General features: G+C 38.4%; 2 protein-coding genes across 6 annotated transcripts in view; both read right to left on the bottom strand.

Moving 5' to 3' along the window:
• LOC311443356 (N-acetylated-alpha-linked acidic dipeptidase 2-like) overlaps positions 1–866 on the bottom strand; it is a 43,143-nt gene extending 42,277 nt beyond the window's left edge. The window contains exon 1 of the mRNA XM_084533434.1: positions 735–866. The gene's annotated coding sequence lies outside the window, so the exon portion shown is untranslated. The remainder of the gene's footprint in view (positions 1–734) is intronic.
• On the bottom strand, positions 344–25,539 carry LOC311443368 (glutamate carboxypeptidase 2-like). 5 transcript variants are annotated; one of them, XM_084533445.1, is made up of 19 exons: positions 25,408–25,539; positions 24,373–24,481; positions 21,679–21,865; positions 20,784–20,885; positions 17,599–17,724; positions 16,196–16,382; positions 15,290–15,383; positions 13,934–14,032; positions 12,184–12,269; positions 11,001–11,120; positions 9,568–9,650; positions 9,261–9,324; positions 8,655–8,722; positions 6,948–7,039; positions 6,064–6,154; positions 5,004–5,268; positions 4,206–4,287; positions 2,106–2,198; positions 344–1,087 (listed from the first exon to the last, which is right to left on the bottom strand). In XM_084533445.1, the coding sequence occupies exons 1-19, from the start codon at positions 25,523–25,525 to the stop codon at positions 898–900; spliced, it is 2,256 nt and encodes a 751-aa protein (XP_084389571.1). In that variant the 5' UTR covers positions 25,526–25,539; the 3' UTR covers positions 344–897. The 5 variants fall into 5 exon arrangements, with proteins under 5 accessions (XP_084389571.1, XP_084389572.1, XP_084389573.1 ...); XM_084533446.1 differs by having other exon boundaries at positions 25,439–25,536; XM_084533447.1 differs by lacking the exons at positions 20,784–20,885; positions 21,679–21,865; positions 24,373–24,481; positions 25,408–25,539 and adding exons at positions 19,075–19,227; positions 19,805–20,515.
• Positions 25,540–27,191: the final 1,652 nt, after the last annotated feature.

The raw sequence follows: 27,191 nt of genomic DNA, 5'->3' as shown, positions 1-27,191 counted from the left end.
CTCTTTTGAGTAGTTTGTTGTAAGAGTAAGCTGCATGCCAAAACCAGAAATACAGATTCCATGAAGATGTTAATAATTTGGTATCCTCTCAAATTAAGGACATGATGAATTTTCCTTGCTAATTGTTTTCATATGAAAAATGCCTTGTTATGGCAAGAATTAGCACAAGTACATTTGGGATAAGGGAATAAAAATATGTCTTCATCTTGAAAGACATGTTTTGTGAGATCATAATAGTCTGACAAGATGCTTTGCCTTGTTTTTACGCTGGTGACTAAAGGCTTCTTGCTCAACTCTATTTGCAAACAGCTGAAAGACTGCATGTAAAGAGAAGAACATCATGGATGAGAATTTTGGGCTGGCAGCCCCAAACTTGTTAAGATCATGATACATTCCTCACGCAGCATGTTTTCCCATCTTCATATGTGAATCTTCATCTAAAAGGAGAGCTGAAAATGTTATCTTGTATATATTATGCAATTCTAAGGTAAAAAATAGAACATCAACAACAAAGATAGAAACTGATAAAAACATTAAATGTCTTCTGTTTTCCTAATGCACTATGAGGATTACTATAGAAATTAATAAGGCAAGCAAAATTCACAGCTCTGAAAATAAATCCGGTGGTTAGCACTTTTTGAAATAGGAAACAGAAAAATCTTGATTTTTTTTAAATATAGACTCTCACTTCATTAATTATCTAAAGCCTGAGCTCTCAGAATGGATTACTTTACCTTAACACTGCTAAATGCATTGCACTTGGTTATATTATTTGCAAAGAACAAGACTGAGTTTTGTGTTCTTTCTAATAATCCTCTTGGTGTTTTACAATTTCTTGTTTTGAGGCTTCTGCAAGCTGTTATCTGTAGTCTTCATTGATGATTATGTTGTTGATATTTAAGCTACTTCCTTCAGTGTTCCTGCTGCTGCCTGTACAGTGAAGGCAGCAATGGAAATTTGCCTCTTAACTTCTTCCCAGGCTTCATGTTGATCGGGTTTATTTTTAATGTCAAACATGGCATCATAGATCCCTGGGAATGATTCTCCTGCATACTTGTTATGGCTGCTTGGAGCGAAGATAACATGTCTGTAGGGAAGTTGAGGGGGAAAAAAACAACAGAACACAATAATATTGTGCATTAGGAAAATGAAATATTATTTTCTATACAAATCTAAAATTCTTGATAATGAAGGGGTAAATAAATAGTTACATATATATATATATATAATAGCAATACTGCCTATAGTCTGTTAAGCAAGAAAATAAAATGAACTACATTATTCCATTTGAATACAAGAACTTTGTAGCTAAGACTTGAGATAGAGTTGAATAAAGCACTCTTTCCCTTTTTTTAGATGAAAGGGAAAGATTAAAAAAAAAAAAAAAAGCAAGCCAGCACCTTTTCTCATAGATGTACACAGTCTTTGACAGATACAAGCATGCTTTATGGCTTTGGACTGCTCTCAATAGATTTTTAACCAGAAGTCATGTGAGATATAAGGACTGTAGATCTTACATTCTCTTTCTACACTTAATTTTTAGTGGAACTTTTTATTGGAAAGATGACCGATCTGAATACAGAGTGGTAGGAATGACCAAAAAGCTAGGCTTGACTCAACTATTCTGCCTCTCAAACAAGATTTATCTCTTGAACTGGAAGAGAGAACTAGTGAATTCACTTCACTGCTGTTGGAGTACTGCCCTATACAGTGTATTTTCTAGCATGGCTGTTCTGCTATGGCAGGTCAAATTCGAGATGTTTTAAGTATACCCTATTTCACTTTGAAACCAAACCTCCTTTATCAGTGAAATGACTTGAACTGAGACAGCGGACAAACTTTTTGATCTGTTTAGAAGCCCACTGAAATCAATGGAAATGGGTTTACTGATCTGAATAGGCTTAAAATGGGACTCCTACTCCGTACAGAGTATCTCACTGAAGTTTTCCTTGATGTTGTTTATGCTTTTCAATCTTATTTGTCCTATTTAATCTAATTTTACTACATTGAATAAAACCATTACAATTCCATCTAGAGGCCTATAAATCATAAAGGAATTCTCATACAGTACTCCAGTCAGAATGTAAAAAATAAGCCTTTCTTACCTATAAAATGGCCTTCCCGGTAATCCAAGTGGATCAATGAAAGCCCTTTCTAGAAACATGAGCTGATCATTTAATGATCTGACAGCAAGTAGGCTAAAAGCAAAACAAGAGAACATGTTAGCTACAGAGTGTTTGGCCCACTGTCCTTCAGTGCCACAATGGATACAGCTGTGCATTCATGAAGGACAGTACATCCACAAGGATGAATTTCAAGCATAGAAGACAGAAGACAGAGCATGACAGCTAACCTGCACAAGAGAATTATGCTGCTCTATACTGTGAGACAGCCTGGCCTATAACCTGAAAGTTATAAACCTTAAAGCTTTTCTTAAAGGCCAAGAGATACTGTAAAAGAAGAAAGCCTTTCAGGTATTTTCTCTCATGCTGCATTTTATTCTTGTACCTCCTTTTCATTAGGATGCTAGGACAAACCATTTTCTTCTTTTGTACAAAACTCCATTTTCTTCAAAGCCAGTGAGCAGCAAATTACTTCAATTAAATCACATTTATTTCTATATGTAAAACTACAACATCTGAGGAACAGGAAACTTGTAATGTTAGAATCATCTTTTGAGTCATCCAAGAACTGTATTTGTCTGATAGCAGATTGTAAATTCCCTTCAGCAGAGACCATCTGTTTCTGTGTGCTTTGAATAGCTCTGGGCATACTACTGATGCTTAACAAATACAAGAAATGTGAAGAAGAATATACTGACTATATGTGGGTTTGATAGTTTACATCTAAAGTAACTTACTGTAGAACTTCAAAAGCACTTACCAAGAAAAAGTGGTAAAATTTATATCACTGTAAGTCTGGAATAATTTTACTACTGTCAATGAAATTGTTTCAAGTTTACATGGGTGTAAATGGAAACTGATTCAGGTTGGCTGAATTAATGCTTAGCTTTAGGACTTCCATCAATGAAATTATTTTGAACTGAACTTTATCAACCGCTAATGTGCTGCAGAATTCTGCAGGACATGTTTCCACACTGGATCACAAAGGTTAACAGGAAATTATTTTCTTATACGTATTTTGAAACTTCTGCTGTATTTATTGATACACTTTTGTGATTTAGAAAAACAAATGAATTGAAATTTACATGGTAAATCAAGTATGTAAGCTGTGATAACTGACAGAAGTTACAAAATCACAATAAAACAGAATAGATCTGATGTGGGGACAGAAGTTATGATTTGTAAATGGAAAATAAAACAGAAAACACAGTTAGTGTTCTAACTACTTAAAAGATAATTTTTCTGCTCATACAAATTAGTGTTTTTCTAGTAACATGATGCAGTGTAAATGCTCTAGAAATACAAATTTCATACAAATATCATATGTATCATATGCCATAAATGTAATATTTTACTTATGAGATAATTATTTATCTTGAAAGTTGCTGCCATTAAAGGATGTCTTTTATTCTCACTTAGTCTTCCATAAGGGCCAGCATACAGCTAAATTAGATTCTTCCCAATAAATGCAACATACACGTATGTATATATAAAAGGAAGCATAGTTTCTAATTCTGGGCATGGCCTACAAAGAACGAATTAATTCAAGTGCAAATTGTGGCATAGGTGCTATACAGAATTTTTGGAAAGCCTGTCAAAAAGCTTGCCATGACTGCAAGCATGGTACAGATGTGTTGTTTTGTTTGTTTTCTTCATTAAGTAGTATCAGTAACTTGAAAACTAGAGTGGCAAATGAAGACTACAAGTTATCATTAGTTCTTTAATGATAATCCAGTGATACAATCCTAGGATGTGTCTGTATCTGGAGGAAGTGACACACATGGGCTGGCTCTGCTCATGCTAACCAACAGTCTTGTCACGTCCATGTGTCATTCTGGTGCTGTTCCTGAGCAGAATTGACACTCATTAGCTTGGACACTTTTCAAAGCTAAATGGCTAGATTCCCAGGCTCTGCAGCATCTCTGATGTTCACTAGTTCAGCAGTTCTATAGTTTGTTTCCTAGAGTAACGAGATCCTTAAAAAGAAGAATCCATAAGGACTTCAAGGTTATTCAGGGGACTAAATGCAAGAAAAGACAATGCCCTCTGAGCCCATAGATTTGACTGGAAGAAAAAACTTACTTATTGGTGTCTATGTGCTGCAGTCTATCATGAAAGTTAGCAGCCACTTCTGTAAAATTCTTCACAGCTGAAAACAGAGCATCTGGTGGGAGAAAAAAAGGAAGCATTTAACTTTAAATTCGGAAGAAACCATTTAACAAATCAAATTCTTCAAAATAAAACTGCTTATCTTTCATTGTGACCATGATCTGATCATTCTCGATGAACAAAAATCAAGTAACTCCACATTCCTACATTAAAAACTATGTAAATCTGTGTGAAAACTTTCATTGGAAACAATAGAAATCAGTATTTTTGTGAACAGTTTATTATTTCATAATTGAAAAATGTCAAGAGCATGGATTGCCAGAACCAGACTGTTCAGGTAGGCGCACAGTTTTATAGAGCCCAACAACCTATGCATTTCCATTATGTCCTGCCACATAAAAGGAGTTTTTAGTGAGAATGAGGGAAGGAGGCAGTGAGAGAAAGAAAGCGAGTGTGCATAGGCACATATGTCATTAGCAGCAGTCGCTGTCCTTGGAGGTCTTCAAAACCAGACAGGACAAACCTCTGAGCAACCTAGTCTGATCTCAGAGTTGACCATCACGTGATGGGAACTGTTAGCTCTCCATGGCAGCAGCATAGCTTCTGCAAGGGCACACTAGTGAAGGAAACAGTCACATTTCAAATTGTTTGAAGGGGTGGCTCTTGTATTATCTATTGCTTGTACAGCACAAAGCAAATACCAAGGCCTGAACAAGGCTTATACAATGAGATAAAACACTAACAGAGGAATGTGATAATGACTGTACGTACCAAAGGATACGTTGTATGTTGCCAGTTGCTCTTCATGATTTCTTGACATATTATAGATGATATGAGCATAGTTGCTCACAGCTGATGCATAATCTCTGCAGTCAAAAGGAAGCACAACAGAGTTGGCCAACTCAAACACCAGCCCTCCCCGTACCTGAGCTACTGTCAGATGATTCTTGAAAGTGGGATCATAAAATCTCTCCACAATTTCATAGGTCTCATAGACACTGTGGTAAACTGGATAGCTGCTATACTTTTCTACATTCTGAAACAAACAAAACCAAACAAAACCATTAATTCCTGTCAGTTGTGGATACTGCAGGTATGCTTGAAAACCTTTGCTGTGGGATTCAAAGCATTGTAAAGTGAAATGTTTAGGTCACATGAATCCTCTGTAGCCACTACATACAATCAAATGAGAAGAACTGTTTAGTGGTGGCTCTCCTAGACATTAACCTATGATGAGATGGTCACTCAGACACTGCTCTCCACTGACCGGGTATAGATCCTAAAGAAGGTAGCTAAGAATGGACATATAACTGCTAGTAGGCTAAATTAAGATAATGTTGCCCTTCCTCTCATTGCTTGGATCTCAACTGCCATTTTTGTTTATGTCTTTGGTTATGTCTGTTCAGAGAAAAGATCATATTTAATAGTTAGTTCCTTGAACGTTTCTCAATTGGTCTCATTTTACAGCATGCTCCAGAGTCAAACTTATCTTCTTTGTGAAACATGAGCCATTTTTGAATTTAAAGCTTCACATGCCATCCCAATTCATTCAAAAGTCATCAGAAGCCACTCAAGCCTTCATCAGCCATAAGTAATTTTGAGCACATCCAGTTATTCTGAACAAAGGTCTCCTTCTTCTCTTGTCTGATTGACACCAAGCTGACCATTCCTATTTACTAAATATTTGTGTTGTAGTAGCAGAGTTCTAGTAATGAACACTCTGACACACTAAGCTGACTCCAAAAAGCTGACAGACTGAATGGCTCAATTACACAGTTGATATTACTCAGGCAGTTACATGGGAGATGTAATTACAAAGACACAGACTTACCCAGTTTTTACTGTAACGTGCTCTGCCTGAAGCGATGCCAAGACGTTGAAAAAAGACTTCAAAGTCATTGCCAGAACCCAACTTATTTATTCTTTTAACAAGAAAAAGGAAAACGCCTTGAGTGACAATACCCAAAATATATTTTTTAGTTTGTTTCCAAGTACTGATAGCTATTTATTCTCCAGTACAGTCACTACACAGTCTTTCTCTAGCACGCTCTTTCTGTCAATACGCTATGAATTGCCTGGACTCCTGCACTGCATGTACCTCCTACCAACAACTGTAATTCCCAGAGGGGCAGAGTCACTGTAGAGAAATCAAACACTCAGGGGAAGAATTTAACTCACTGTCTTTAATCATTGAGAAGAACGACCCAATGAACTCCTGTTAAACTTCCAATATCCCAGGCTCTAAGCTCAGAGAAAACAGAACAGTACCAGCACAACTCCATATACAAGATTCATTAAAGGAACCCTGCTAATTTTGAAGGAGAGTGTTGTAAGAACCTGCCTGGTATTTTCCTCAGCCACTCAACCTCAGAGGCCTTCCAGGAGACCAGAAGCAAGTGCAAGGGTAGGTCCGTGTTACCATCTTGTGCTTCTGCCACTGGCCTGTATATATTACCCTTATTGTCTAAATCTCTATAAAATACAACAAAATTGTATTTTTCATACACAAAGACTCTTGTTCATTCTACAACTGCAAGCTCTCAAAAATGTTGTACAACACTGTATGAGCCACAATCAACAAAATTCTGAAATCTATACCAGCTGAAATTAACACTCTTTCTTTCAAGTGCTCCGTTGTTCAAGTGTATATATTCTTTTAAAACCCACACTCTACAATAAATTCTAGCAAAGTTTTGATTTTCTTTTGTCACTGACCTGGGAACCTCTTTATATTCTCTTGATGGATTTTTTTTATACCAGCTCTCATAGAGAGATTTTCCTTCAAACCCCTCATCAGGACTTGGTATCTAGAAAATATGTATTGTAAAAGAAGACAAAGGGTACAATTTCAAATATTACCAATCAACAAAACTACAACCTGCCATCACTTGGCTATGGCCTAGGAAAATGAATAAATAACACTCTTAAGCCCCTCAGCCCTTCTGCATTTTCACTTTAACCTTTTATACAAAGCCTTTTTCAAAGGAACATTTATTTGCTAAAAATAGGCAACTTTTTAGATGGAAAAAAAAAACAGAAGGAAAGCAAAACATTTCAAATCAATATTTACACTTTTAATTGTCTTTATTAAGAATTATCAATAACTATATTTATTTTTTATGTGTTTCTATGAATTTCTCAAAATAACAGTCAAAATAAAGCATCTTTGGCTATCTGGTCACAGAGCTGACTGTTTACAGAACAGCGCCAATGCTTTTTGCTACAGATTCATTTTGGATGGGGTTACACAGCACCTCCTTCCTGATTAGCATTCCCTTCAAAAATCAGCTACCAAGCGAGTGTAGTAACAGGCATTCATCAGCCTTTGTTGCTGTTTCCCAGCTCGGGGAAGGTTATGCAACCATGTTTACTGGTATTTAGGTCAACATTTTAATGATAGCTCTTGGTGTCCAAACTGAGACTCTAATGACCTGATTTTCTGACAGTTCTGAACACTCGCATTTAGCACAAGTTACCATGGGAACTGCAGGTGATCAGCTCTTCTGCAGTTCCAGACAGAAATATCTGTAAATGGGCATCTAATTTTAACAGAGTTAAATTTTATTTGTTGCCTTGCAATTGCCAGAAAATTATTATACTGAGTTACTACCCTTCCCTTACTTTCATTGCAGACTAAAGTCAGCTTCCAAGAGATAACAAAGTATTGACCTTGGAAAAGACAGATGGGTGAAGCAGACATAGCAGATGAAGACAGATACAGTAAATTCACAGAATACATGGAACGGTTAAATGTGTATTACATGCATATATATAAAACACACAGAAGATGAAATAAATGTTCACGCTTTGATGCAGATGAACAGAAAAGAAACAAAAAGCCCTTATTATCAGCCTCTAAGACCCACTCTCAGAGCAAGGAACATCTTACATTTAAGATGGAGATGCTATTTCCTGAGAAAGGTCCCTACCTTTTAATTTTATGTGCCACATAAATACGTGTGAGAGCATAATGGGCAGAGCCATTGAGTACCTAACAGGATCCATGGAAAATGAGCACAGGGACCCAACCTGCCACATCATGTTAAAAACAACACTTCAGCAACCCTAACGTCTTCCCCTGCCTAAAGGGAGACAGACAGACTCTTCCACTACCACGGGCACCTGAGCTGTTGGACTGGGCAGCTACATTTGTGCTTGTTCTTGTTCTCTGGCTCATGGAATTTAATAGTCTGTTCTCAGAAGGAGAACTTTCACAGGAAGAGAGAAAAAATCATGAATAGCCAATAATTTAAAGGTATACATTTGAAATCCCTTTGCCACTTCTGGGAAAAAAGCTGTTGACTTAAAAAGGGTGACTGCAGTTAGAAAAGAAAGCAATGTCTGACATCATATTTTATGCACAGAGCCCCAGCCAGTGAGTGAGTACTAAATATTCTGGCTAAAAATTTCAAGCAATATTACCTCTTTGGTCACACTGTACACTAGTCTGTACATCAGTGGCGTGCAATCCACTCTTAGTGTGTAGTTTCCTGAAAAACAGGAAAAATTATTTGTACAAACAAGTACTGTCTTCTCAGCCAAAGCTTTGTGCCATTATTTGTTAATAAGAAAGGGACTAGAGAGTTACACACACTACAAGGAACAAGCTGACTCTCCCTGCAGAAGGGGTCTCCTCCTGTGATCTAATTAATGCATTTGTATTAGGATGAATTACAGCCCACCTTTTGAAGCAACTCTCAGAGCTCTTCCTATGTCCCTATGTTGATTACATACATTATGAGAGTGGATGCAGATTCGAGAGTTGCTATAAAACTGCTGACAGAGGCACAACACTTGTCCCTCCCCATGATTTCCCAAATAGTTCAGCTGCTGCAAAGAACATCTTTCCTGAAGCAACAGGAATACCTGAAGGATACTTTATGATTCTGGGACAGTTTTCTTCCTTATCTACTCCTGGACTAAGGCAACAACATTATCATTTTGGAGCTTTCATAGATCTTCAAGTTAAACTGCCTCCTGGTCACCTGTATATACCACCACTACTAAAGGCAAATTGAAACCATATACCTTCAATAGAGGAATCTGCATTGATGTAAGCTACTCCTCGTGCTTGCAATAGTTTGGCATTTTCCTGTGAGGAGGAATAGAGAAAGAAAAAGTTGATCAACTTTTTCTCCCAGAATGATTTTCCCACCCCCAGAACAAACAGCTGTTTCTGGGAAAAACATCATATAACCTACTGAAATGAGCCTTGGTAGTTCCTAAGTGCAACAAAGAGAGAGAGAGCAAGGGAAAGAAGGAGTGCTGCTTTCTGGCACATATTTCTCAAAGATCTGCCACTGTGAAAATTTCTCTTTTAACACTGTCAGTTTACCTCAGCCCATTCTGTCGATCCTAACAAGCCAAATTCCTCTGCATCCCAGCTTGCAAATATCACTGTTCTCCTTGGCCTCCATCCTGCAATAAAAGACCATGAAAAGTGTGTTACAGAAATAAAGATAGCTTGTGTCACTTGGAGGGTGTGTGTGATCTTTAATAGTGATTTGTGGAAAAAGATGTATGTTTAAGGAACTTTAAAAACAACTTCCTTACTAATCTAATAATGCCTTGCTAATTTTTTTAGCAATCTATTGGTTCAATATGATAAAAATGTTTACATGCTCTTCTCTCAACAGAAACTTCTAAAATTTAACTCTGAACAAGAAAAAAGAATGTGCATGTGCGTAAATCCTTGAAAGAAACCTTTTCTTTTTGCTCAATTCAACTTAGTGCATATTTTTAAATGATGTCTGCTTCGTCAGAAAAGTGTGTTTGGCAAATTTTCATATCCATTACTGAATTTCTTTGACCTGTTTCCCAAATACCAGATTTCAATACCTACAAAATTCCTTGTAACCTTTAAAGCAAGGATCTTTCTCTTGAAGTTCTGCATTTAAACCCAGACCAAACGTCTCTATATTGCCTCTAAATGGCTCTATATTGCCTTGCCTTTGTCTTCGCCCAAAGTTTGAGGTTACTGGAACCTTTCAAACTTTGCTCCCTTTCAACTTTATTATTTTTTTTTATTTTATTTTCCACTTGTATTCTAAGGAGAGTTTCCCCTTATATTGAATAACTTCCATGGAATGGCAAGGAAACTGAATGCTAATAGGTTTTAAGTGCAGTGGGTAGGCAAAGAAAGCTCCTATAGCACAGTATTTGAGTTATGTCAAATCTTATTTCCATGGGATGTCAGGGACAGTAACAGCATTTGCTCTGACAACAACAGAAATTTGGTAGTTGACATTTTTTTCCTATTGTAATGAACTAGGCATGAGGTATTTTTAACCATTACCTCCTATACTATGCTTGCACACCTCATTCTTTGCATTGCACAGACTTTATTCATTCTTGAGTCTGTCTCCAAACTAGAGTCAAGTGATGAGAAGACTCCCAATGCTGCCCTGCTGAAGTGTTGTTGATAAGATCACCATGGTTATCAGTTTAGTAGGACCACTGAAACATCTGGTATGATCAGCATCAAATACACAGCAATCAATTGTATCCAACTGTCTCATTTATTTTATCCTCACATCTTCTACTTTGTGTTTTGTTTTCTTTCAGATCTATTTTCTCTTGAGTAGAAATAATTCAGAAATACTGATGGGTTGTAACTGAAACTAGTTAACAGCTGCAGAGCAGTGTGCTTATCTGAGAGATCAGAGAGATACACGTTTACTTTTAAGCACATGCTTCAATCCCAGCCATATCAATGTGCACTGTTGACAGTGGTGGTTTTAGAGTACTTCAGTCTTTCATTACAATTACCTTCCTTTTTCAGTTTTCCAAAGCTCCTCACAATCTCATGAACCACAGCTGCTCCACTCTGAGGATCAATACCACCAAACACCCACGAGTCACGGTGGCCTCCCAGGATAACATATCTGTCTAGAGAAATAGGGAAGTTTACTTAGAAAAAACTTTTTTTTTTTTCCCCCATAGTGTTGTTAGTTGGAAGTAATTTTTAGTTTTCCATATAAATGTGTAAGCATCAGGTAACAAAGCTTACTAGTTTATCATACATTTAATGGAAACGCAAAAGACATTTTAAATCTCCAAAGACATTTTTCTGCATTTTCAGCAAGTGTTAAAAAACTTGTCAAGCACAGTAATTCAACCCCATATACATAAAATCTCCTAAATTCCATAATGCTACTTGTATTATTAGAAATACTGTGGCTTTCCTCTGAAGACAGAACCATTTTTTCACATTTTACAATACTGTGTTTCATGGTGAAGTTGACCAGCTAATTATTTTTGTACAGCATGACAACTCACAGCATTAAAACGTGTATTTCAATGGGTATATGTATTACCAATCATAAAAAGGAATGCCTACAATCATGATGAAAATGTGATTAATATGATCCAAATCAGACTAGATCTACGTGATACTACAATACGGTTAACAGTTTTGTTTTAGGCAACAGAGAAGTGCTGCAGTTACAGATGAAATGCTGTTATCATTCTAGGGATGTCTATATATCTGGTTTTTTATAGTGTAAAGATCACACTGACTACAGGAGACTGTAAGACAGGCAATAAATTAATAGTGGTGGAAATGATGTGTTCAGATGGAATGCAAATTCTTTCAGGACTTGTACTGTTATACCCCATTTCCATTTGGTTTTGAACTCTTGTGATTGATAATACTGTTCCTCCATTAGTAGGGAAAAATATCCACTTAAGGGTATTCTTTCAGTTGCAAAATTACCTGCCTGAAGCAAAATATTTCTGTCTAGAGTATGACTCCACCTTGAAAAATCAGCATGTATAGTGAAAGTGCTGACATACTCTGAGACATATGAAATCTGCTGCAGTAAATATTTCAACACAAAGGATCACATGGTCCAGTATTTCAGAGAAAATTATCTTCCTCATTTCCCCTAACTCTGAAGTGTGTGTAGAAGTCATTGCACACTCACATTACACTGAAGACAAACTATTTTACCTGGTTCCACTGTGCCTCTGATGGTACCAATCACATTGTAAATCCTTGTTACTTTGTTGTTGCTATGAACGTGCATTTTCACCTTTCTAGTGCATTGGGAAGAAAATCCAAACAGAATATATCCATCAGATTAGATATTAAAACATCAACACCTTTAAAAATTGTAAAATATAAAGTGTAATGAAAGGATTTCGGCTAAATTTACCCACTGTTAAACCAAAGTAAATTTGAAAATATTTCAGTGTAATTTTTTTTCCCAGATTTATACTTGTGCTATTGAGAACAAACAGTGTTTGGTGTGATGTCAGTAGGATTTATATGGATAATGATTTCAAGAGGTCCAATTTTTTTTTTTTTTTGGCTAGGAGCTAGTTCTTAAATTAGAGTGAAAGAAAAACGAAAACCATCTAATATTAAAAAGGTAAATAGTTCAATCTAATCTAGAGGTTGGTATAAATCAGAACCAACTCCAACACAGTCAGTGTGATCATACTGATGTGCCACCTCAGACACCACAAGAATCAGACAGCCTGAGCTGTGTCAGAGACTTTGTTTATCCGCGACACAGTTGAAGGTGCAACAACTCATCCTCAAGGGTTGCCTTTTTTAATTTTATTTTTTCAGGAAGAATTTTTCACATGGTTTGACTAAGACAGAGAGAAAAGGTCAAATGTTTCACATTGAAATAAACAAGAAGTGCAGCCAATAGTGAAATACCTGGACTTAATCCTAAACTGTAATTACTAAATCAGTTTAAATACAAAACTAAACCAATAAAAATGAGGTTGCACTTAAAGCATCTCTTTCTGGAAAACTTAACGTGTAGTTTATAATGTTTTACATACAGCAACTGGTAAAATCAAAAGCTGGACCCACATGAATTTAGAAGACAAATTCAGTTCTCTAAAAATTAACCATTCTGATTAAATGCAGCAGGGCTAGGGAGGTGATCGTCCCCCTGTACTCAGCTCTGGTGAGGCCGCACCTCGAGTACTGTGTTCAGTTTTGGGCCCCTCGCTACAAGAAGGACATGGAGGTGCTTGAGCGGGTGCAGAGAAGGGCGACAAAGCTGGTGAGGGGCCTGGAGAACAAGTCCTACGAGGAGCAGCTGAGGGAGCTGGGCTTGTTCAGCCTGGAGAAGAGGAGGCTCAGGGGCGACCTTATCGCTCTCTATAGGTACCTCAAGGGAGGCTGTAGCGAGGTGGGGGTTGGTCTGTTCTCCCACGTGCCTGGTGACAGGACGAGGGGGAATGGGCTTAAGTTGAGCCAGGGGAGTTTTAGGTTAGATGTTAGGAAGAACTTCTTCACTGAAAGGGTTGTGAGGCATTGGAACAGGCTGCCCAGGGAAGTGGTGGAGTCACCATCCCTGGAAGTCTTCAAAAGACGTTTAGATGTAGAGCTTAGGGATATGGTTTAGTGGGGACTGCTAGCATTAGGTCAGTGGTTGGACTCGATGATCTTGAGGTCTCTTCCAACCTAGAAATTCTGTGAGTCTGTAAATATTTTGTTTGAAAAGCTAGATGTTTTCCAAGTGAACCTGGCTCAAGATTAGCTTGAAACTAAAGCAATTCGGTCATATCCACCCAATGAGATGAAAACCTACTGCAGCTTTGCAGTGAGAGCATTTTGTCCCAGAAAATGGTCAGAATCAAAGGAATGATGCAAATAGCCCCAACTATTCTACTTTTCATCAGATTCTCTACCTGTATTTCTCTGATCTCAAACAAGTTCCTTATGAAACAAAACTGACCTTGTAGAATAATTTGATGTGAAACCAGGACCAACGTTGTAAGACACATTCAAATTTCCTTTCCAGCTACTATGTGGTGGTGCAGATCCTCCCATATTACTATTACGAAAAAAAAAAAAAAAAAAAGTATTACCATTATTAGTTATAGTCATCTTACAAGAACACCAAAGACAAATGAGGAACCAGGAACCCATCTTGTTATTTTTTTTTAAGTCCCATACAAATGTAGACCAGAGTAATGGGTCACTGTCTTAAATATTTTGTACTATAAGCTTTCACAGGGATTAATCTGTATTTTTAGCTACATTAATATTAGTAAATTAACATAGAGGAATTCCCCTGCACACTGAGGTCAGCTTGGAATGGTCTACAGCTATCCTGGAAAGCAGTCTTCATTTGCAAGGGTTTTGCAAGCAAACCGCCTCTTGAAATGGCCCATGGATCTTTCTACTGTCTTGAACTGCATTTACAGCTTATTCAGGAGTGAGTTATTTGGGCCATTCTAACAGTTTAACAGGACAAACAGTTGTCTTTCAGTGCCTGCCTCTGGACATTTTTTAGTATGTTGCCATAGACAGAGTTGATGTGATTTTAAGATGTCTAAAATTGAAGAAATATGAGTTAAAGTCATCTTTTCTTGTTCTAAGGTGAATATACAAGGACAATGCTGCACCTGCTAACTCAACTGCATCTTGTTTTTTTTTCAACTTATTTAGTTTGTTTAGATAATTATGAATTTTAATACCATCCTCTGGAAAGATGGGAGCCTGTCTTCATGTCACTTGCATACTTAGTATATAAAGTAGTGAAACATACATGTCTGCTAAATCTCCTGTGACACTGCCTTTTTTCCAGTATCGTTATATTGGTTTGCTAGCATCATTTCATACTTATGCAACATAATACAAAAGATGAAAGAAAGCTTCATAGAACTAAAACCAGAGTGCAGATAATGTCCCCTCAAAGATACATGGTATGAATTTACCTGGATAAATGAATGATTTTATTTTTGGTCTTTTTCACAAGGCAGGTACCATGGCAGTTCCACAAATCCTTGCCTTTACTCAAACTGAGAGTTATATTATAACTTCAGTATGCTTGATTGCTAATTGTTATAACTGCAGTTCATACTTGATGTGTTACAAAGGACCTTTTCTAAATCCCTTTGCACGTATCTGATATGCAGTAATAGGTAACAGAATGTCCACTTCCTACACAGAACCTAAGTACAAACATACTATTTCAACAACTACAGCGGAAGCAAAGTGAAAAAGTCTTTTCCCTTTCTTTTCAAATACTCTTAACACTTTCACTAAACAGTCTGTTTAAAATTCCTCATGTCTCCCAAATACTTACCGCAGTAATGACTCGGCATCATGATAGCCAACGGGATGAACTGGAATTTTTGGGAGACCTACACCACTGGCTTTGTCTAATCGGTAAGTGTATTCTGAAAGCAGAAGACAGGTATTTCCATGTTTACAACTTCCAGAAGGTGTCTGTACAATTTACAGCACAGTCTTAACATAAGAGTCAGGGATAATCATTTCAATTCACTAGAAGTTGGGCTGACATTTCCTCAGTGACTGCCTTCTTTATGCTTCATCAACATATTTTCAGAGACAAAATAATAATAATAAAAAAATCTCCCAATCTCCCACAACATCTACAATTATGCATTCAGAACTGCCTGGAAAATTTAAAATTATTTCTTGGTTTGTGTTTGTTTTTTTTTTTTGCACTGAAAAGGTTTTTGATAGATGTTTTTCTCTCCATTGAAGGAACTTCAGAAAAAGCCAGACAGAAACTACAAGAACAAAAAGGGACCCCATATCCTGATGCTTGGAACACTGAGCTGGGAACTAAAGCATTTGCCAGAGAGATGCAAATATAATGTTATATACTAGGCTACCTAATATTCTCTTTTTGCTGTTTTTGTGAACAAAATGAGGTCCAGGTTTTGTTTGGACACAGCTAAATTACAAATGATTTTTTTTTTCTACAAACCAGGATATTACTTTTCACAGTATGTACAACCATCAACATTTAGAAGCCATTTCTCTAGCAGGTATGGAAAAGAATGGATTTTCCTCATATTCTCTATGGCACTGCATTCCTCTCCCTATTCCCTACAGCATTCACAGGAACCCTTATTGAGGGGGCAGACAGAGATCCATCTGTAAGATCACCAACTCTAGCTTTTTTCTTTGCAACTGTACAGACAATAGATGAATTTCAAGTACCACAATACAGATATCTCACCTTTTGCAGGATAGCCTGGTGTCAGAGGATCCCCTGCACCATTCAGGTTTAACACATTTCCACGCTGGGCTCCACCACCCGGAAGGTTCCAGCCATCTGGATAGGGATCTACTCCTGGGGCACAGTAGTCAGCAGGGTCTGAGTAGAGAATAACTCCCTTGGCACCTGCCAATTCAGCATTCCTCACCTGCAAAGCACATCTCTGGTTCCTATCCAGACAGTTTGACACAAATGTTCAAGGGGCAAAAGAAAGTATTAAAAATTACAGTGATTAGAGCTCAAGGCCTTTTACACAGCTTGGACTAAGTAAAGGTCCCATAATAGTCTCATATCATCAAATTTCCGGAAAATACATATATAGATATGTATTATTATTGTACATATATAGATATCAGGTATCAACTCTTTCGTGTCAATGAGGACATTTCACTTCTAAATCAAAGGACAACTGCCCCTCCCTCTAGATACTAGTAACTCTGATGTGTTTGTATTTCATTTTAATAAATGATTCACAGACAGTGATACCTTCTTTAGTCTCTTCCATTCAGATAGTATCTTTAAGAGTGGTAACCTTTAAAAATTTAGTGAAATTATTACCTGATCAGAATAAAAGTCAAATGTCACTTCTCACTGCTGAAAATGGCATATATGTAAAACAGTGAGTTATCCACTTAAAGCTCGCCGCAGATCAGTCAAGAGTGTTAAGATTTGGCATTCCAATGAGATTCCAAGAGATTTGGTGTTTGACACTCTGAAGTAATCAAGAAATTAAAAATATAGCCCTGTCCAAGTTATGGTCAAACTAATTTTCATACAAAAGGCAAACACGCTTACAATAGACTGTCTCTTTACAACCCTTTTGAGGAAATAACTTGAGTGTGCACCTGAAGTATGCACATGGTTATGTACTTTCCTGTCAGGCCATGGAAATTTGCAGAAAAATGTCATTTTAAAACGTTTACATGATAGGGATATGGAATTAATAAATACAGAATTTAAAATAACCTCCATGTAGATCTGCCTTTGTCTAGTGTACAGAAACCATTATCAATAACTACAACATGGGGATCTTAAAGCATATCTGAATCTACAGGAAATAAAAGCTTAGTTCAGAGTGTATCACCCAAGCTTAGTTACATTTGGGGAAAAAAATATAGTATGCAGCTGAATACTAAAATATTTAACATTTTCCAACTTAATTACATTTATCTTTTAGATGCATTATATACGTATCAAATAAGTATTTTATATTTCCTACTAAAGAATCCACTTTGAATGCACCTCTATGAAAAACTCAGTTGCACTAAAAGCTCCAGAAGACCTTAGTTAAGAGTTTCAGTCTCTTGAAATCAACCAAAGGACAGCACAAGTAATATTCTTATATAGAGTTTATTAGAGTTTACCTTATTTCCTCTGAAGATCTTCCCATATCTGGCAATAACAATCTTTCCTGTACAGTTAATTCCCATTTCACGTTCTAGCTTAAAGAAGTCCTCTGTGCGGCCATAATTCACATATACTAACTCACCCTGATAGAAAGAGGCAGAATTTGAAACAAGAATGTCAATAAACATACCATGAAGGTGTGACCTAGAAGAGAATAAGCTGAGAACAATGGGCTCCAGGACAGGTTCTTGTATGAATTTTTCTTTGATCCTAAGACAATTAGGTAGGTAAGTGACTCCTAATAGATTCATAACATCAAAAATTGTGTGACCTCAGACTCTATGGAGAATACAAGATGTGACTTCTGAAACAGAAACTGAGTGTAAATGCTTAGAGTATGGCCCTTACTTCTCTTCATAGTCTATTTAAGCTGTAATCAGTCTTGGACAGCCAGAGGTATTTTAGATCCAGACATCACAGTAAATAGTAATTGCATCCTATGCACTAGAATGACACATCAACTATTGTAGAACATGTTTGAAACACAGTCATGAATACTTTATTTATGTGTAATGTGTATTTATTTTGATTGTCAATCATCTGGAACTTCTACAGTATTGTTTAATCTCTAGATTTCTGAAACTACATTCAAAGGTACTTATTTGGAGATTCTGTCATTCTTTGATACATTTTGGCAGGGGGGTTGGACCCGATGATCTTTCAAGGTCCCTTCCAACCCCTCCAATTCTGTGATTACACAGCACATCAGGCATCCTTAATGAAATTAATTTAACATTCTGAAAATTCTTCATCTTTAACTTTCATTAAAAGGACTAAGAACTACACCAATGGTATCAATGTCTCAACAGAGCACTGCAACAATTTAATTTCCTAGAACTGTCATAAAATCCCTCATGTTTGTAGAGACTCCCCTTAAAAAGCATTAAAAAATACAAGCTATGAGTATGTAGTGTGGACTCATAAAATGCCTTGTCTGGTCTCTTTCAGCTTAGTTAGAGGTCTCAAACACACATCTTATCTGTGACCATTATTACCGAGTTGGGGTACTTTTGCAGTCACTTAACAAGGAAGGAAGAAACAGAAATTAGTACTGCTGTTTAAGAATGTGACTTCACCACTTTGTATATTTTTTGCTAAAAAATTCTATTAAAAGAAACTTCTGCTCAAAGCTTATTTTTTTTCCTGTTTATTGGGATCTAATTGAAATACACCACACAGAACAAAAATGCATTATGACAATTCGTATCGGAGACCAGGATATATTCCATCTACCATTTAACGAGAACCAGAAAGTAGCAGCTATTTCTACATCTCTGCAGGGTCTAACTCTAACTGGCAAGTAGCTACTATCCTACTGTGGCAGTATTTAACTTTCAAAACACAGTCACTACCACTTATTTTTAAAGAGCAACTGCAGGAAACTGTAATGGTGCCCAATGGTATTTCCACAACTCCCTGATTAGAGCACTCACTCAGAAAACATGAGAGCTGAGCTCCTGGTCTCTCTCAGTGTGAAGAACTTTGATCCATTTCTCCCACTTTCCAGGGGGGTGTCCTGCTTGTAAGACTGCAGTTACCCTGGCATGCAGGTACTGTATAGCCTTCTCCCTTCATTGAATTTGGACCTTTATGCAGAAATTGTTTGCAAGATTTGTGAGCACAAAGAAAGCAAGAGACTGATGAATGCACTTGGCAAGTTGCAAACCTCTCTCTCCACAGCTTAGATCTGTTTAATAGAATGGCTTTTAACATGAAGTACAGAAACGGATATGGGAAAACTCAGAAGAGCCCATAACCCATGGAGCATTCCCACTGCTGAGCTACATACACGCTCCCTCCTATGCTATTTGCAGTATAGATGCAGACAAGTGCTCACCAAAGAACATTATTGCTAACTGCACTAGCTAGGTACCTGGAGCTTTTGTCAAAGTACTACGCATTAAGGGAAACATAAGCAATGTATTTTGAAAAGATAATCTGTCTTTTAGGTATTGTTTCATTCAGAAACAATGTTCTCACATTTAATTAAAATAAAATCATTTTCTGAAGAAGGAAGCTGCAGCTTTTTAAACTTGTTTTTATTATTTCTCATATCACATCCATTACCATAGCTCTGAAGAAACCAAATAAAGCAGTGAAGTTATTCTGTCTTTCTTTGGGGATATTATACTAAGACACAAAGTCAGAATCCAGTAATTTTACCTTACATTACATTCCAAAATCCCCACAGCAATTCTTGAAATGCTCAAAGCTTTCATATCCTAAGGGGAGAGGCTACCTGCCTGGTTCTCCAGCTTCCTTTGAGTATCTGAGGCAAATGAATACAGGTTATCTTTTGTCTTTTGGACTTGCACAGCTTATTAACAAACTTCAGAAAGTATAAGAATTTAATACTGGGCTATATGATGACTAAAGGCATTGTTATCAGGTTTCAAAGTCACATCCACACTTCATAGCAGAGCTTGGACCAGATAATCTCCAAAGGGCCCTGCCAACCTACATTATCCTGTGTATAGGCAGGAAAGATACTGCAAACAAAAAATAATTTCTATTCTTATAAATTACTAATTGAATCCACTAATGTTCATAGGATAGAAAATCCTGTTACACAGGCCAGCTATGTAAAAGAAAGATCGTCAACTGGTACCATCCGTACAAGATAGAAGGGATTAATGTTAAACTTTGATCACAGTAACACCTATTTCCACCAGCTAGAAGTGCTAGCAAAGGCCATTTTCAAGCTCACCATAAACTTGCACAGTTATACCTGTGTGTGAGCCTTTGGAAAGCAGAATTTTGAAAATCAGTTTTTTAATTTGGCTACATAAATATAAGAGTCCTATTTGTTCACCAAAATGGAAAAGAATGGTGTGTATTCACAGAATAATCAGGAAAAGCTTAAAGCAGCTGACAACTTTAAAGATTTCTTTCCACATTTTTCAGGCTGAGGCAGAACAGTCCAATTTTAACTCCATCTAGAGAAAAAAAAAATCATAGACAACAGAGCTAGCTCATCTTTCTCAATGTTGGTATGTCAGGTTCTGAACAAACCTAAGATCCAGGAATTTCACATTACTCTACTCCATTCAATGCTATGCTACACTATGTTACAGTATCCCATCTTTGTCTATTTCCATTTCCTATTTCTGTTATCTCTGTTTCTTTTACTATTTTATTTTACCTCAGGCATTCCTTGGGCTGAAAATGCACTGTAGGGTGGCACCACATCTCTAACAGCCTCATACCCTGGAGGAGGAGGCTCTGATAATGACGTGTTGAAAATCTATTGGGAAAGAAGAAACAAAAACGTAAAACAAGCAACATGAAAAAGAAGTACTGTCTACATAGGCACATTTCACAGACATTTACAGTTTAAAGGACTCTAGTTTCATAACTCAAAATGAGGTGTGACCAAAACTTTAACAAGCACTGGGCATCACTTTCCATATGCAGGTTCAACGTGTGATCTCACAAATCCCATCTCCACTCTTTGCAGATAATCTCATTTAAATGAACACAGGTTACGCTAAAGTGGTCTCAGTATAGCACGTAACAGAAGGTTAGATCATAATAGTAAAAAAAATCGTGCATTCTGTTCATCCCCAGAGCTTCTATGAACACTAGAGTTGCTCTGTCATGAACTGATTTTATTTGTCAGTCTCAAGGCATAAACTCTATGATCTTCAAGAAAGTGAATTTAGCACAATCGTCAATACTGTATAATGAATCAATACAAATAACAATGCTGACAATGATTGATTTCCTCTTTCTTAATAAAAGAACAATTTTAAAACAATTGAATTACATAAAGTAATTCTAATAAATAATTCTCCTTTCATCCATGTATGTCAGTATGCTGCATGAAGTAGGATAATTATTAGTATTCTTAGCATACAGCTGAAGAAACGAAGATACAAATTTAGGGAAAAAAATAAATAAACAGTAACCACTGATTTCCATGAGCTTTGGATCAGATGCAACATCATGAACAGAGCAGAGGATGGCTTTCCCTCCCAGTCTTCCCAGGTATATGAAGGTGTTTTTTCCCTGGTTGCAAAAACAGATGTTTTCTGTACCTCATTTCCATACTCATCAATTATTGAGATGTAGTTTGGCCTAGTTTCATCAGGGTAAGAGAGCAAGACATCGTAATGAACCAACTGAACAGAATCCAAACCAAACGCCTTCCACTCAGCTTGGACTTGCTGTGCCAGATGCAGATTCGCCTTTGTTCCTGCGAGGTGTGGAAGCTGTGTAAAATTGCTAGAGAAAAAGAAGCAATTGGTCAGGATCGGGAATTGCAGCTCGTAATCAAAACCCTTCTTAGCCTAGCTGGAAAGAAACTCCCATGTAAGACCATACTGAAACTAAATTAGGACCCAGACTCTTCTGAATTTAGGTATTTGCTTATCTTACACTTAACTTGAGGAAAAGGATTTCAGTTTGTCGCAGGTGTTTACATCTTGCTAGCAGTGTGGCTTAGCAAGAAAGGCATAATGACATCACCTGTGGGGTCTTGTCCTTGGTTTATTCCTTGTCTTCCGGGCAACCTTGGGCCAAACACTTCTGTGCATAAGGAGACTGAGCTTCCTTGTGAAGCGATAAAAGAATCAAGTATAATTACCTCCAGGTATCCAATTGAGAAATGTGCATAATTACTCTGATCCCTGCATTTAATTAGCTGGATATTCTCCTTGGATGCCACTATTTTAATTAATTTTGGCATAAATACTGATTTATCTGAAAGTTCACTCTGAGCATGTCTTGTTGGCAAGTAAGAGTTCACAGTGGCTTACAAACAAGGAACAGAAAAACTAAGAACCTTGTGACTTCAGAGACATACAGACTCAATAACAGTGAAAGATACCATGAGTAGTGAGCAACCCACTGCATGAAAAAGAGAAAATTTGCTCAGACCACTGAGCAGGCCTAGTGGTGAACTGAGCCAAAGAACTCCCAGATGAATGAGGTTTGTAATCATGTCCTCATCTAGTCATATGACCATGCCACCAACATGCCACAGAAGCACACGTCACACCAGCTGGTGTTAATGAAAGAAACGGGTTCTTGGATAAGAAAGAGGTATAAGGTTGGGAAAAATTTTCCTTCTTGAGTTCCAGTGAGTGTTACTAAAAGCAGCAAACAAAGCACTTACTTCAAAAGAAGTATACACTTCTGCTTTTTGTGCCAAATGCTGCCATATTCCTCTGATAATGTCAACAGCTTTTATCAACACTATACTAGAGAAGTCCCTGGTACAGTGAAGGCACCATTTTCTGGATAACATACTGAACCAACACCATGGTTATGTTTAGAGCCAATGGCTGTTTTCTTTAAGATTTAGAATATTTTAGTCTCAGGTTTTTATTACAATTTGAGTTACGCAATAACATTCTCCTGTATTATATTCCCATTTAACTGACTATTGTGTTTTTCTTCATTTCCTGTTCTAAGCTGTTGACTGCCTGCATGAGTAGTTCTGAGTAGTGACAAAGGATCTGCTGTATTTCACCACAGAATTGGCCTCATGTCAGCAAATGCAATACAATGTTCACTGTTAGCATAGAGACAGGGAGCTTTGAGGGCAGAAAGTTCCTTTTACAGGGTTCTTTAGCAACAGTTGGCCTTGTAGGAGCCAAAACACAGGTTGACAACTGAAAAAAAATCTTAAGCATTTGGTTTTCAATGTTTACATAGTCCAGTACGTGTCTATTATGTAGTAAAGAGAATGTACTTTCCAGCTAACTTATTTGCAAAAGTTTGTGGCAAGTGCACTTGAAATGTGTGGGATTGCCACAACGTATAAACTGAAAATGTTTTTTTCTAGTAATTTGGTTTTGCAGCAAGATAGAACTTCCTGCTATTTAATCAGGTTCAGAATAAACAGCACACCCAGTTCTATTGTCTACACCTAAAACCATTCATTTCAACAAATGAGCAGCTTTGCTTTTAAGATGTAATAAAAGAAACAGAGTACCGTTAAAATCACCTAATTTTATTACTAGATGATACATGAGATTAATAAATTATTGGGGAAAAACATGGTCTTAAAAAGACCCTACATCTTAAAAGGTGTTTGTTTTATTATCAACAGCTTAATATACTTCTTAGATGACTAACCTCTATCTACGATGACTGTTCTAGCTATTCACCGTGCAGAGGGTGAAAGCATTGAAATCTATCTTTCTTCATGAAAGTGAATAATTATCAGTCATCATTCTGACCATGTAGATTATCTAATAAATTTGGTCAGAAAGTCAGAAGGAAGAATAACAATAAGGTATGAAGTTCTAATCTGTAGGAAGAACTGCAAGCTCAAATGCTAGTATGATTTTCTTCTAAGTTGATGTGGCCCACTATCTTCCATTGAATCTCTCCCAACTTAAGTTTAGTCATACAGCCTAATCCTAAATAAACAATTTTTACATAAAAAACAATGTAAGGTAAACACTGCTGTAGGCTGAAACAGGCCACACATAAGAGAAGTCAACCTCTACATCATTGTACAAGCATTCACCGAAGGCTAAGCAAGAACTTGGCCATTTTTAATTACTTTAAGCACTGAGATTACTGACAACAACTCAAGTGTTCTCAACACAAGTAAGACTGGAAGGAGCTGAGATGGACTGCACTCATCTCACTGGAAAACATGATAAAACCTATGGCCAAAAACCCATACACCATGCTCTGTCTGGTAATATTCGTGGGCTGGTTCCTGCTTGTTGTTTTTTTTTTTTTTCTTTTGACTGCTAAGCCTACACACTGCTTACAAAAGAAACTGCTTGATGTTTTCAGCCTTCATTTCAGCCATAAATGCCGCCTTCACCTCTCCATGAGGACTCGAAGATGTCTTCTCTTCTACAGGTTTTGCAAACCAGCCTACACAACACAGCAAAATACAACAGTAAAAACACCAGAACAATATCCCCATGACACACATAATTTTTCTTCAGTATCACCACAAGTATTTCGCTGCATATTTTACAGCTGTTTTTTATCATAGCACAGTCAAGCAGCCACAACCTGGTAATGTCAGTGGTAGTCCCACACCACAGTGAGACAACTTATTACCTGGGCACATATTGAGGGGAATAAAATACTGTATTGCATCTATTCATCAGTCATTTTACTGTAGATGCTGAGGAGTCCAATCTATCTTCCTTGAGCACCAGCACATCATGCTGCCAGTCACCTCAGAAAGGCAGCAGCTTTATGAAAACGTACAGAAACAGAGCCCCTTTGTGAGGAACAGATGTCCTGTAACTATTTTTTCACTCTCTGGCTCTTTTTCTGGAATCATTCCCTTACTGTAGCGGTGTTATCAGACTTAAGTGATGAGAGAAACACCTGTCTAGGGAGAGTTTTTGACACCTCTTTGTAAGCCGGGGCCTGTACGTGTTCAGTGCAAACGCAGCAGCCGTTACACAGGTGGCACATCGGGGACACGGCAGGGAGCAGAGAGGGCAACAGGCTGGCGCCACTCAGTCAGGGCCCTTCCACCAACTCCAAGCACACTACAAAAGCCGTTTCTCTTGCCTAACTACCACATTTAAAATGAAATTATACAATAACTAGCCAAAAAGGCACTCTGGACGGAAGACAGCCGCTGCTGCTGGGCAGATGGTGGCTCGGCCGGCCACAGATTCACCTCGGGCACGGAGCCCCCGGGCTCTGGAAGCCCTCCCAAACCTTCCCCCCTACCCGACCGCTCCTCAGCCCGGCACCGAGCCGCCTCCCCCGGCTGGAAGCTCCCAGGGCCGGCCGGGAGAGCCTCCCGACCCGCGGCGGGTGAGTCCGCACTGTACCGATGAGGAACCCGAGGAGGAAGAGCCCCACCGCTGCTCCCAGGGTGGCAGCCCAGAAGCGGCCGCTGGCTGCCCTGGGCCCGGGGGGCTCCGAGAGGGTGCCAAGAGCCGTCCACATCGCTCCAGAGCCGCTCCCCGCCTCGCCCCGCAGCGCCCGCCCCGCCGGCCGAAGTCCCGCCGCTGGCCCGCCCCACGGCGCCTTGAGGCGGGCGGGACCCGGCCGCCTCCGGCGGGTCCCCGCTGCTAATGTCTGCCCCGGTGCCTCACACAGGGCCTTGTGCCACCCGTGAGGGGCTTTCACTCCGAGATCGGGACCTCAGCCCGCCGAGAGCCTGTCCCGAGGTCTCGCTGTCCGCCTGGACGTGGCCAGTTCTCCCCTGCTTTCCCCTTCTATCCACTCTCCTAGATATCCTGGCACCCCACGTTTCAAATGCCATCAGGAAGTGAAGCAATGATTTCCACACCTGGTTCACTGTGGCTGTTCCACACAGGGCTGTGCCATCCCCTACAGGATACGTGGAAGAGTGAAGACCAAACAAGGTGGGAAAAAGTAAAAACCATTACTTTAACACATTTATTTTCTTGAGGAGTGTACCCCAATTCCCAAGACTCTGAAATGCTCTATTCCGAAACACAGACGCACCTGTGAATTCATTTACCAGGAGGAAGACTGACTGACTGATGTCTCAGCACTCTGGATTTCCATTTTACTGAGGTTCAACCCCTAATTGAGTGTGTGTTTCACCTGGGACTGCCAGCTCCTGGCTTGGAGACTGGCCTCTGGCTTCCTACATGCTTAACTTTGCTTGAGTCTTTTTCCACGTCTTAAAATCTCAACTGCATGGTTTTGGAAAAATCTCTCCATTCATTTTGGTTTGGTTCTCCATTTCAATTTGATCTCATGTTTGAGAGGAAGCGATACCTTTACGTCGATGAGCAGAGAGGAATTTGTCATGTAGGGATGACCTCCCGGGCTCTTTACAGATTTTCGTGCTCAGAACCCTTGCTCCAATGCCAGCTGAGGAAGCAATGCATGCTTAAGACACATTTCCAGCTGTAAAACTCAACAGTGAAATCCAAGTCTATATGTAGTAAACACATAGTTAATTGACAAGTCTACTCCTATTGCACCGCACGTCTTGCTGATACAGACAAAACCTAAACCTAGGATGAATTCCAGGCATTGGACTTTGACTGACTTCAACTGCAGAGCTCATCACACTAGAAAGTCATAGTACAAGACCACTAGATGAGCCCTGAAGAAGTGTTGGTGCTTCCTTATTAGCAAAGTGCAATACACCAGTGACATGGCAGTAGCATGATTTGAAATTTTTTAAGACAAAAAAAAAAGAACCTCAAAATATCTGACCAAAGACGGATATTAAAACAACAACAGCGGCATTTTTGGTAGTAGTCCTGTCTTCTGCTGTGTACCATCCTACACAGTCTGGCCTCACTGTGTGATAGCCCTGCTTTTAATGATCCAGCTAACAGTCTAAGCAGAGTGCTCTGCCACACTGTCATGTCAAACCCAGATGTCTGCCAAGTTACCTTCAGCATTCAGGCTGTTGCAGATACCAGTCTGCAATGCCTTAGCTCTCCCCTACAATTTATAAGGAATGTGAGATTGTAAAAGACCATAGTGGAAGTTGGTATCCCTGTGCAGCAGCATACCTCACCGTTCTGTACCTGGAGCAGCATAATGTGCCCATGTTCACTGCTCTGCCTCTACTCATTAATGTAAGCTGAAATCAATGCTCTGTTTAAGTGAAGTGGGCTAAAGA

The sequence above is a fragment of the Aythya ferina genome, assembly GCF_964211825.1.
Source record: "Aythya ferina genome assembly, chromosome: 1".
NCBI classification, from domain to species: Eukaryota; Metazoa; Chordata; class Aves; order Anseriformes; family Anatidae; genus Aythya; species Aythya ferina.
Note: the sequence above shows the minus strand (reverse complement) of the source record. Positions and strands in the feature narration are given on the sequence as shown.

What these genes read in the sequence shown, in the direction of transcription:
- LOC311443368 (XM_084533445.1), bottom strand. Translation starts at nt 25,525, where the DNA reads ATGTGGACGGCTCTTGGCACCCTCTCGGAGCCCCCCGGGCCCAGGGCA. An exon ending in CAGAGGCACAGTGGAACCAG is followed by an intron (nt 11,121 to 12,183) that starts GTAAAATAGTTT and finishes CTATTTCTCTAG; the next exon opens with ACAGATATGTTATCCTGGGA. An exon ending in AACATACAACGTATCCTTTG is followed by an intron (nt 4,288 to 5,003) that starts GTACGTACAGTC and finishes TTCTCCCACCAG; the next exon opens with ATGCTCTGTTTTCAGCTGTG.